The following is a 13,343-nucleotide window of genomic DNA, read 5'->3' on the forward strand; positions in this document are numbered from 1 at the left end:
TCGAATATTGTCCGACCCTTCTATAGGTACACAGGTGATTTACATAAAATAAGAGCACTATAAAACCTACAGAATTGCGAAATGAGGATTATGTTAAATGTTGAATACTCTAGAATGGTTATCTATAGGAAGTAGGCTTACTTATTTAATGATGATTTATATATTTACAAAATGTTGCATAACCTTCTACCTTCATATTTTGACAAATTTGTAATTTTTCATAATCAAATCCATCAGTATAATACTAGAATAAGAAATAATTTGTATTTAAATAATCAAACAAAAACATTCAACACTGAAACAATAATTTTTAAAGGATTTATTGAGTATAACAGTCTACCTGAAAATGTAAAGACTTCTTTTATGACACCGTTAAGAGACCATTAAAGTGATACCAAATTATTATGTATTTTTTTTTGTATTTTCGATTATCATAGGTAAGACTACTCATTAACAAATACCAGTAGATATATTTTTTCTATTATTGTGTTTATATGTATATTTACGTTAACATTATTATCATTTAAATGCCGAGACGACTTTGAGTTTTATTCCTCGCAAATCTACTGCACTCCATTTTGAGATACAATAAACTTCTACCAGAGGTTATTATTATTGTTGTATATTGGGATGTATCCTATTTGAATGAAGCATTTCATTTCATTTCACAGTACGTAAATAAGATTCATTAAATCCCAGTCATAGGAATCTTGTTGAAATTGAAAGGGTATATTTTTAGGAGAGATTAATTTTGCATATTTTCTGGAAAATTGTAGTATTTCCACTAGCTGTACCTAACATTTTATTAATAACATATTTTGAGTCCTCTGGCTCGTTCCCCATTCAACATGTGGTTTTGTTACAGACGGCATGGCGTTTACGAACAAGATGGTCTTGTAGGGCCTGCGGTAGAGCAGGAATAGCGAACGCTTTCAAAAGGACAACAAGATAATGGGTATTTTATGTGAAGGGATATGTCCTTTGAAGGGGTGCCGCTGAAGACAAAAGTTTTGTTGAACTGTATATTCGTTCTTGAATGATAACGGCGAATGAAGGAGACGAAGTTTTGATGAAAAGCTATTAAAACGACACTTCAAGATGAGTGACGAAGATAATTCGTTCGATAACGATATAATCGAAAGCAGGAGGTGGAACTGTTCGCAGTCTGTTCAGGAGTCGTTGGAAACTGGAGGTGAGTTGAATTTAAATTAACTACTCATCTTCGCGGACAGAGTTTTCCCAGAATTTACAACAGCAAAATATTCCTGTTATTGGGTTTTGCCAGATTTAACGACAGCAACATGTTCCTAGGTATCACTATCTTCACAAATCACAAATATAGTTGATAAAAGTTTCAACCAAATCAACTGAACAGTATTCTTATAGCGTTTTCTATAAAAATTGTTTGACGTGATTCTTCGAATTGGCATAACTTTCTCATTTTTAATAATAATAGTCTACCTACATCGCTGAATTACAATTCATGAAGAAGGACAAAGTAGTGGTAAATGAAAAGTTGATACTTTCTGCATGGGTTGGGTAGAACGATAAAATAATTACAAATAAAACCAAACACTATATTAATTTAATAGGAATATATTGTATACTTGCTCATTTATTAAAATTATTTAGAATATAACAAAATAAAGGAATTGATTGGATCGTTTCGTAGATGAAATTTGAGAGTGAGTGAGTTTTGTATTTAACAAGGTGATACATTTGAGAATGTATCATCTTTCCCACCGGCCGACTTCCTAGAGCCTTTGAAGTCCACAATATATTCGTTATGACAAGAAGAGGATTGCTCAGAATTCTTGGGATTCTTGTTAAATACTCTTCGTGAGCAGGAAGATAGCACAATCTAGAATCTTGACCGCTCTGGATTGTATGATTCCGTACAGTCTATCTAGCCATGCTTTTGTAGATTTTTTGCTGCAAAAATCCTTACTAGTTTACCCATACCGTTCCCACATGTGGTTCACTATTGGAATTTCGACGACCGGTATAAAATCGGCCGTCCACAATCGGTGGGTGTATAATTAGCCAAAGATGGAAACACCTAGTTGTCGATACAGGAAACCATAGGCTAATTGCACACACACCGAGTTTGGACGGCCGATTTTATACCGGTCGTCCAAATTCCAATAGTGAACCACATTTGGGAACGGGTTCTGGCATACATGCCTACCGGTGATTGGCGTCGATCACCATCGTTCTGGATATATACAGGCTCCGCTGCATATATAAAACCTTCGTCTGAGAGATTCTTAACTAGTAACAAAGCCTCAAACGGGTAAGAAACATGCCATGTTCTAATACTCCAAGAGGCATCAAAACGTATGTAAAGACTGTATCGAGGATAGATACTTACGTACAAGAGACTAACCTCTGTGAGGTATCTTGCATAAATGTCGGTCGAATATAATTCAATATCCGGCTTTGGATTAACCAGGAAAGTAGTTGTTTTCAGGCATTGACCAGAACCTACTGTGTGGGTAGTTGAAAGAGATGAACGTTTCGAAATGATTATTTTCTAAAACGAGAAGCTGTGGAAATAAGCTCAGGTATCTCTCCTTGATACAGTCCTCAGACTAGGCTTGATCCCTGTTAGAAGATTGGTACATGGGATATTTCTTCCACGCTAGGAAGATTGTCACCCTCTACGAACTACAACCCTCAGAAGTTGGGACTTGTGCGAGCTTAGGATTAACAAGGTCTTACCTTTTAACGTGAGATTCTAATCGAATAATTTCAACATGGTCCTGCTGCTGGATGAACGAGAAATATCTGTTAGATTGTATTTTCACATATAGTCAGTCTTCGAGTATGCCCACTGACTATATGTGAAAGTTTTCTTTCCTTATACGAGGAATTGGGCAAATTTTGGATATGCAGTTGGTTACCTCGTTCACAGGCAGATGGGGCGACGAGAAACCTGTTGTTTGTTGTATGCTTCAGCTTAGTTCGAGGAATGATACTCTGACGGAATTAGATTTTCAATTATCGGAAATTATCGACTTTATGTTGATGATATACACTACCTCGCACTGACGAGTGGCCAAACAGCCCGAAACCGGTCTGCAAGTGTGTTTCAATAATTGAAAATCTATTGCGGCAGTTGTATCGCCAACAGCATATGCAGGAATAACTTCTGTGAAGAATCCTGCACTGACACCTGTTGGATATTATCCAACACCCTTCGTGGTATTAACCAGGGGAGTAGTTGTTTTCTGATAGGTGTTAGTCCATTAACCTACTGTGTAGGAAGTTGAGACTGGCCTGAACGAATTGTTCTCAGATAATTTGTTAGATTGTAGAGTAACCTCTGTGAGGTATTTTTCATAAATGTCTATCGGATATAATTCAATATCCATTGTGGTATTAGCTAGGAAAGTAGTTGTTTTCCGGCAAGCATTTACCAGAACCTACTATGTAAGTAGTTGGAAGAGATGACTGTTTCGAAATTCAATTTCAAGATACTGGGGAAATAAGCTCATGTAACGTTTTTTAGTATCTGTACAGCCCTATATATCTTGAATGTTTTTCATCATTTTCATTTCAGGTGATAGTGTGTTGAAAAGGCTTGCAGGGCGGAGTCACGATTAGAGAGAAAAAATTTTGGTTAGTAGTAACAAATGCAGTAGCTGACGAAACGTATGTTACCACAAGTTCCTTTCGACCACTGTCTCCCAACCCGAATTGTGATTTTTTCTGATGACAATTCTTGTGTTTTAAGTTTCTCGGTTCACCTCGTATAGCAAAGTTCAAACTGACTTGAATGTCGTGAAAATAAATGTAACAGTATGTTATTAGACATATTCTCACATGATAGATATAACTTCGACCTTGACATTCTGAAAAAAATTACTGATGTGCTTCATCGCAAACCTAAACATTCATGTTATCGAACTATAATTAGAAATCACTCTCTATTATACATATTAAAATATAAATTAATACTTTCAGTATCAATTTCCAAGCGAGGTTGGTATCATTTATCTGTAAAATGGTCATCATCATTTGTTATCGAGTTAAAAACTTAATTGAACTGTGTTTCTGTTGATTATGCGATTCGAATAGTTCATTAACTATTTTCAGTTTAATTGGAATTTTTATTAAAAGCCCGGCGATGGGTCGATTAGTATGAGTGTAATATCTGAAAGCATAGTGTAGTTCTGTGTTTTTTCGTTCTGTTTTAAAAACATCATTACCAATCGTATGTGTTGTTTGTTTTATAATTTGTTTCCCTCAAATGGAGGCGTTGGACTACCTTAAAGATTTTCTAGAAGGACAGGAGAGGCTGTGCTATAGGAATATAACTAATATATCTACAGAAGGTGAATAATGCATGTTATTTGATGAATTCAATAATGTTAGGTAAAATATATAATTTAATTTGAGTTCAGGAAGATAAATTAGCCTTGCTTTTTTTTTGAAATAGTTTACGTAGAAATACATCAATTATTTTAAGGCATCCACTGTGCTACAGGGGGAACCTATAGACAATTATTGGAATTCGTGGAGAGGGAAAATGGGTTAATAAATTTATGCAACTATGAGGTTGGTCTGAATTTGTGGTATTTTGCCCGAAATGATTGCTGAAGTAGTGTTGGAAGTGGGTGTAATACATAATTGACCGTTTAGAAATGCAGTTGAATTTGTTCCAGTTTTTGGTTTATGTCCCTGAGTATCAGAGTATGTGCGTTTAAACTACGAAGACATGAACAAAATAGACAATTAATCATTCACAACCCCTTCAGTATATATTATAAGTGATTATTTACATTTAATAATGGTAATATATATTCTATACAAGTATTCTATCCTCAAATCATATTTGAGAATAGGTTTCTTGAGTAGTTGGGGATTATTGATGATAAGAATGATATGTTTATTCTCAACAAGTTCAGAACCACAAATTGAGACTATACAAATAATTAGAGAGTATTTATAAAAAAGAGTCAGATTACAATGAGAAAAAAGAAAAGGAAATCAATCATAGCATTGAATTATAAAAAATTTTCAAAATAAACTCTTTGCTGTCATATCATACAGGTCGGACACTATATTGAACAACTCACACATTAGAAATATCGGCACCTTTTTTCAATAAATTTGTCCTAGGATTTCTATTGTAGAAAATAAGCATATGCCTGGATTGTGATCTAGGTTCAAGAAACTGAATGTGTCTTAATAAGTCACTACAATCAATTTCGTTATTCAAAAGTTGAACTAAAAACATAATCGCGATGCATTTTCTTCTCTCTGTCAGGGCTTCTCAGTTGAATGTGTTTGATAAAATATTCTAGTCTGTGTCCCAAACTGCATAGAATCCATTGCTCTTGGAAAACATGAATTTCAAGCACTTACACTGAATACATTCTAATCACTGAACGGAATTTTTATTTAATGGAGACCAAATTACCGATGCATAATATACCTTACTTCTTATTAAAGTAACATACAATAATTTGAGCGCATAAAATTTGAAAAGTTTACTCAGTTTCTGGAGAAATATTCCAATAGCTACAACGCCGATGTATGAGTATTGAATGTAAGCTTTCGATAAAACACGATCCCTAAATATTCAAACGTGTCGCCGTATTATTCATGGAATATTCGAAAATTATTGGATAAAGTTTTATGTAGGAAGACAGTACTTTGCATTTACCTACATTGAGTTGAAGTCTGTTCTAACTTCACCAGATTTAAACTTATTTATTCATTTTTTGAGGATTCTTTTCGGACTATTTTGATTAAATTTTCATTCAACTATACCAATTAGGTTTCTGAAACATTGTGTGCTTTTTTGTGCTTTTGGACATTTTTTAAACTGGTGTAACGAGTAGACGTCATATAAGACTGTTATTCTCTTCCGTTTTGAGGTTTGTTTTTGCCTATTGCTAAGGATATGGTTTCCACAACTTTGCAAAAAGAATGGATTCGTCGCTGCAAAACAGGAAATAAATTCACTCTCAAAAATGGATTTGTTTGTTCCAAACATTTTACAAAGAATGATTATGAAGGAGACCTTGAAAATGAATTGTTAGGTAAAAACTTATTCTATTTATTAACTGCTTAAAATAAATATGTTTTTTTATAGGTTTGCCTTTGCGCCGTAAATTGAAAAAAAAACTGCAGAAAGGGAAGATTTTCCTTTGAATATTATTTTTGAATTTTGCAAACTGAGAACAATTATCAGAATGAAATATAATAACTTAAAGGCTGACGAAAATAGGTCACTTGAAAGAAAAAATTTAAACAATTCTGATGATAAAAAAAAAAACGAAAATTGACTATAGTAATATATTAGTCCTTTGAATTTCTTTTTCTATATTCATGCAAAAAAAAAATATAATATATTTCGTGGATAAAGTAGTTTCTCTTTGCTCCTATGCAGTATTATAATATATTAAATTGTAGATTTATCAATTTCATCATTTATGGAACAAAGTTTAACTTAAATTATTCTATCTAAATTTATCATTTTCTTAATGAAAAATAAAAACCGTATCATGTATTTTCTGTCAGATAAATGAAAAAAGTTGTTACACCTATAAACAATTTATTGTTATATATTATATAAATTTTTGATTACTAAGCGTTTATTATAAAAGAGGGAACAAAAAGTTACAAAAAAAATTTATAGATAATACTATTATATAAAACAAAGTTCTTCACAAAATTTTTGTGGGAGTTACAGTTTTCACGAAAATAATAAAAAAACTGATGAAACCTCTTACTTTTAAAAAGGGCAAAATAGTTCACCCTATCATCCACTTAAGAAAAATTTTCACTTAGTATTAATCCATTTATATTAAGTATTTAATCCTATATAAAAATAATATTTAAATAAGGGATTTACATGAAATTTGTTTATTTTAATTAAAAAGTACAGTACCGAATCAATCCAGAGTCACCATATCACGTGACATGCCTAACAAAATCGCAAAAGTAAGCAATCCTGTATGTCCATAATCGTTGTACTACGTGGGTGTTACAGGATTATCACTAGCCCCCTGAAAAAAGTTCATGAAAAAACCAGGTAAGAGTAATTCAGATGTCACGAGAATACGTGAATCATCTTAGCCAGTTTTTCCATGAACTATGCGTGATCGCATTCGCGCTGTTCATGTTTACGGGGCTGTTTATGATAACTTCTAAGCGCCGTCATGTCCCTCGTCAGCAAGCTTTTCGGCAGAAAGAACTTGAAGAATCCAGATCTAACAGATCATTCAATGAAATGTATCTGTCACTGTTCCTACGAAGCACCTTATTCTGCATCGTCCCGAGTCTCCGCAGAGGAGTCCTCTCGAGGCTGCAGAATACGGGATAAGCTTGCAACATAGCTGGTCTGATTACTTGTTCGTAAATTAGCAGCTTGTTTTCAATACTAAGCTTTGCGTTTCGTGCAATGAGCGGGAACGTGCGTTAATCGCAGCACCCGTTCGTTGGATCGCCAAGCTCAAATGTTCCTGAAAATTCAGGCGCCTATCCAGGATAACTGCCAGATATCGTGCGCTCCTCTGCTCATCAACGCAATTACCGTTTACTCGCAACTTCCTGAAGACTTTCACGTTAGTAAATTTCTTCGTGAAGTTGACGAGTTCTGTTTTGTTAGGGTTAACCTCGATTTTGTTACGCTCGAAGTACGGCACGACGAACCTGTCGAGGTGGATCTGAAGCTGTTGCTTCGCCACCTCGCTCAAGAACGAATTTGCGTATATCGCAGTGGCATCTGCGTATATACCCACATATTAGTTTTTGGAAACATCGTAAAGTCGTGAGGGTTTTTCCAGTTAGTGTCTAAAAGTTACTTTCTTACATGATCTACGTTGTGGAATTGGCTGCGGTGGTAGTGCGCCCGACTCACGATCGGAAGACCGTGGGTTAGATTCCTGCCTCGACCAGATATTTTTCTCGAGAGAATTTATCTGGTTGAAGCTGGGATGATTCTGCAACCGTGTTGTCATTGTCAATAATTCTATAATTCATTGAGTAAGTTGATGGATGTAGCCGATACTACTTTTGCTCTGGGGGTATATTAATCTGTATGTAGATAGGAAAATTAAGATGATTAAATATTTCAATGAAATGAATAAAACACTTTTTTCTAATTTCCACTAGTTGATAATGGGGTTAATAATGGGGTAATGAGGTATGAGTGTAATATCTGAAAGCATAGTGTAGTTTTGTGTTTTTTCGTTCGAAACGACCAATCGTATGTGTTTGTTTCGTCAAATGGAAGCGTTGGACTACCTTAAAGACTTTCTTTAAGGACAGGAAAGGCTGTGTTATAAGAATATAACTAATATATCTACAGAAGGTGAATAATGCATGCTATTTGATGAATTCAATAACAAATACATACATACATATATAATATACATACATACATACATAATAAAAACATGAAAATAAACAATGATGAAAAATTTTGAGATTGATAATTTCAAAATCAATTCATCATTGTCAATAATTCCACAATTCATTGAGTAAGTTGATGGATGTAGCCGTTAGTACGTTTGATCTGCGGGTATATTAATCTGTACACATATAGGAAAATCAAAATAATTATATATTTCAACGAAATAAATAAAAACACTTTTTTCTAATTTCCACTAGTTGATAATGAGGTTAATAATAAAGTAAAACCTTTATTCATTTCATTAAAGTGATGATGAATAACCAAAAAATAAACAAGTCATCAATCACAAATATTAAAATCATTATACAGACAGGACATGATAATGGTTTCAAAGCAGACACAATCCGTTGGTTAGTAAAAAAACAAAGCCTCAAATTCACGTACAGAATAATGTACCCGTAGATCAACCAACCAGAAATCAAGAAATTCGTAACTGTAACATATTTTGGTTAAAGAACAGAGATAATTGCGGTATTTTTCAGAAAAATCAATGTTACAGTGACATTTAGGCCACATGCCAGGTTATCTAATTTCGTTCTTAATGCCAAAGATAAAATGGGCAAGACGGAGAAATCTCGACTTTGTAAGCTTGAGTGTCTGTAGTTTGATAGTGTTTTTGTTGGACGATGTGGTCGAATTTTCTCAAAACGGTATGCTGAAAATGAAAAGTTCTTCAGACTAGGTGAAAATGATTCGACGTTCTCAAACCATTCCTTGGAATGCAACCACAAGTTCCCCTATCTAAACGATATGGAAACTTTTCACTTTGCAAGCAAAGGTTGGAAACTCAATTTTTTGAAATCCTTAGAAATTCATAAGCATAAGCATTGCAGATGTAATATGCTAAATGACGAAATCGACATAGTCACAGGTGAACAAAATTCAGGTAAAAAAGTCATTAAGGACTCTCTGTTATCACCTATAGTGGTGTATGGATATATAATGGTTAATATTGTTAATTATTTCAGTTTATCGTATTCGTTTCAAAATGTCCTTATAGGACGAGCCTGCAGTAACGTTAGTTACAAATACAAGTGGTAAACAACCAGGAAAGTTCCATTTTTAATAATTCATTGAGAATTATCATTCATTAATCTGATAGATCTTTACTGAATTCAAAATATTGCGAAACACGCTAATAAGTAATATGGGATTGATATATGGGATTGCATTCTAACCAGATTCAATGTTATCAATATACAGACTGAACTGATGAGCCAGCGACGTTATTCATAATTGCATGCATAAAAGCACCAAGCGCCTACCGCGCTATAACTTGATGAATCAGTATAACCATCATGAAGAGAAATGACTGCCTCCGCCAGAAACAGACACTTCGTTTTGAGAAAATGGGTATTATGAAATAGAATTTTGAAACATAGTAAATCTATATTTATCTATTTGGGTCAGGATTTTCCACACTGATATGCATGTGAATATTTTTTTATACGTCTGTATACAGTCTTCAGACTTATTTCGACAAAGTGGTAGTTTTCAATACCAGAGAACTTGATTTTCGTTTCTGAAAGTTATATGCTATACACATCTGATAAACGAACTCTGGTATTGCAGGTGACAGAATTGATAACGCTTCACCAGTAGTGATGAGCACCTGATGCATGAAAACGCTTATAGTTTTTTCAAAACTTTTTCACCTACGAATTCAAATTGAATTCAAGGGCCGGTTTAACAATGTATGGTGATCTTTCTAGTCACTCAACCAGAGAAACTCTGATTAAGTCACCATTGCAGCCTGAATCGTTTCACAAGATATATAATAGTGGTGGTCAACTGACTATTGGTTGGTATCGACTTCTATAAGGTTGGCAATAGAATTAGGTAAGAAGAAACCCAAATATACCCAATATTTATTTGATATAAATAAGTGAATGTCGATTAGAAGGTATCATAGTGAGTTAGTCTTTGTGAGTGTTGAGTTATTATATTTTTTCAGATTTTACAGAGTTGACTGAACTTATTTTTCGATACTAATGAAGAAGAACAACTACTTATAAATCTGGTAGATAAATAATAGAAAAATAGGCAATAATAGTATGCAAAAAAGTAACAGTATGACATGGAAAGAGAAAGAGGAAACGTGGAAAACAATTGAAAAAGAGTTTAATAGTTGTAGTGGAAAAAACTCTTTCAGATCCCAAAAAAATTTGAAGGAGAAATATAATAATATTAAAAAGAGAAGGAAACATAAATGGACAGAAGAAAAAAAATTAATGTTACAAACTGGTGGGGAAAGTTATAAACCAGAATCATCTGTAGACATTGTGATGGAAAATATTCTCAGAATCATAACTATATACAATAGTTATGATTCTGACAGACTGCCAGAGCTCACTGTACCTGTCACAGCTGTGAAAAATATTGTTGAAGACCAACCGTCAGGGCTGATAAATGATGACTGTGGCAATTTGGCTGAACCCACTGAACCTGACATCGAAAATGTCGAAGTGACAGAGGTAGTTCTTGATCTCCCGCTAATGGACCATAACTATGTAAACCCAATTTCTGAAGCTAGCTCGTCATCAAATAAACAAGATTGGTCATCTTACTCCAGTAGAGATCTGAAATTACCAGTATCTCAGAAGTTGACGAAGGAAAGAAAACCAGTTTCAAGAGAGTAATAACGAATCCAAGTAATGAGCTAATTGAGGAAAAATTTGAGTTTGTCAGGTTACAAAAAAAAAAATTCTTAGAAGAGCATTTTTTGAGAATGACTATTCTTAATAAAAATAAGGAACTTGTGGATGAAAAACTGGAATCAATGTCGTAAAAATATTGTGCAAAATTATTTTAATTTCAACATTTTGAAGAATAAAGTATGTGGTTTGAAAATTGTATTACATTCTTTCCTTTTATTTGAGTTTATTACTAGAAATAATACAGTCCAAGTATCACAGAAATACTACAAAAAAAAATGTTAAAATGTGTTTTACAGTTAATCAGCTATCTTCCTCTACGAACGATAACTCTCAGAAGTCGAAACATGTGCGAGTAATCGTTTATTGATTGGATAATTCGAAATGAAAGTAGTCGACCATTCAATTATTATCATGACTTGAGATAATTAAAAAAATTATTGAGGTCATACTGAAGAAGACATGTTTAAAGATCATTTGAACGTCATACCTACATTTGAATACACCTGTAGTACTGCTCATTAGTGTTCTTTACATCTCCATTTTGATTAACTATCGACAATTAATTCGATTATGCCCATCACTACTTGAGATCGTTGGCTAAAAGTCTCATGAAGATTTCTGAGGGTTACAGACAGTTATTCTTAGTTATTTTGAATGTATATATTGTGTGTAACATTCAGTACGAGAAATATTTTCAAGACAAAGTTAGAGATTTGAAGGGGTTCAGAGAAAACTAAAATACTCAAAAATGTTTGAAGTTTCCTTACAGAACATTACAAGTTAGCAAAATAATTGATCAAAGTATTCCTAACTATATTATTATTATTATTAACATGCATATGTGGCATATTTGGTGGCTCATTGATATCGGCTAGATTAATGAATGCCTCTTGTTTAGCGTTCATTTCAGGCACTGGTTCAATTTCGTCGCATGAAATGTTATGAAGTACAGCTCTAGCAACTATTATGGTTTGAACTGTATCTAAAGATACTCTCATTCCCATAGAAAGTGCTGGGAATCTATGCTTCCAAACCCCAATTTGTCTCTCTACAACATTGCGCGTTCTGATCTGGGATTCGTTGAATAAGGCCTCTGCTTCGGTTCTCACTTCTTGAAGGGAGGTTATAAGGTACGGCTTTGAAGCATAAGCACTATCCCCCAATATAAGAGAGTCACTATAGATTCCAGTCTCAAATGATTGCTATAATCTAGAATTTTTGAAATGTGCGAGTCATGAGATGATCCAGGCCATCTAGCAACAATATTCCTGATTTTTAAATTTGCATCAGCAACGGTTTGGACATTTAATGAAAAACACTGTTTACGGTTACGAAAGATTTCTGCATTGTCTCCTCCAGGTGATTGTATTCTTACATGAATTCCATCAATTGCTTCAATGCACATTGGAAATCTGCTATATCATAGAATGATTGCCGTACAATGGGAAATTTCTTCGTTTTCTGGCATTGATATATATTGTGCTCCCAAAGATGCAATTGCCGCACTCACTTTTCTAACAACTCTGCAGGCTGTAGATTTACTAACACCACATAACTCAGATGCTGTTCTCAGAAACGAACCATTACCATAAAAATTCAAAGCCAGAAGAACTTGATCACTTGCTGATAAACAGTCATTTCTATGGAAAAAAAAATTACATATATGAGTAATACTTATAATATAATGGAGTTTTGGAAGAAACCTTTCTGTGGGATGCTCAATTAGGTCTCTAATCTCTTCTACAATAAGCTCCGTTGTTCTACGGGTTGATCGGAAACGGTCGAAAAAGTCCTTTTGATCATATTCTTCAAAGAAATTTGTTCTAGGTCCAATTACTTTTGGACGCCGTACCACTTCTTCATCGCCACTAAATGCATTTATGTCGTTCTCAACCAGTGGATTAGGTTATAGTAAAGTTGACCTTTGGTCTACTTCAGGTAAATGCTTGACCACCGTTGGTGAAACACATTTTAATCGTTAACCAATGGATTCGTTCTAACCATTAGGTGACCAGATATTGTGAAACCGGCCCTTAGAGCGCTACCGAAACAGCCCGCAAAATCAACCAGACATTTAGATATGATAGTGTTAATGAACGTGGTTGGTTGGCGACATTTCGTTCCAGAGAACGAATTGAGTTTCGAAGTTCTATCTCACCCACCATACCTCTCGCCAGTTGACACCCATCTTTTCGAACACTCCAATAACTATCTCACCCGTAAAACCTTCGCCAATCAGGATTAGGCAAGAACGGCTT

The 13,343-nt window shown here is 34.1% G+C and overlaps 1 protein-coding gene across 7 annotated transcripts in view; it reads left to right on the forward strand.

Annotated features, from left to right (window-relative positions):
* The window catches only part of Dh31-R (Diuretic hormone 31 Receptor), a 373,426-nt gene that overhangs the window by 143,694 nt on the left and 216,389 nt on the right, over positions 1 to 13,343 (forward strand). For 6 of the 7 annotated variants that reach the window (XM_074170882.1, XM_074170881.1, XM_074170886.1 and 3 more), the window contains one exon: positions 866 to 1,192. In XM_074170882.1, coding sequence (XP_074026983.1) covers positions 1,099 to 1,192 — 94 coding nt within the window. In that variant the 5' untranslated portion in view covers positions 866 to 1,098. Of the gene's footprint in view, positions 1 to 865; positions 1,193 to 3,977; positions 4,338 to 13,343 lie in introns of those variants that run through there. The other variant, XM_074170885.1, reaches the window with a different exon arrangement.

The sequence above is a fragment of the Leptinotarsa decemlineata genome, unplaced genomic scaffold, assembly GCF_025532065.1.
Source record: "Leptinotarsa decemlineata unplaced genomic scaffold, Ldec_3_MD MMD2_tig00000008_RagTag_RagTag, whole genome shotgun sequence".
Classification (NCBI taxonomy): Eukaryota; Metazoa; Arthropoda; class Insecta; order Coleoptera; family Chrysomelidae; genus Leptinotarsa; species Leptinotarsa decemlineata.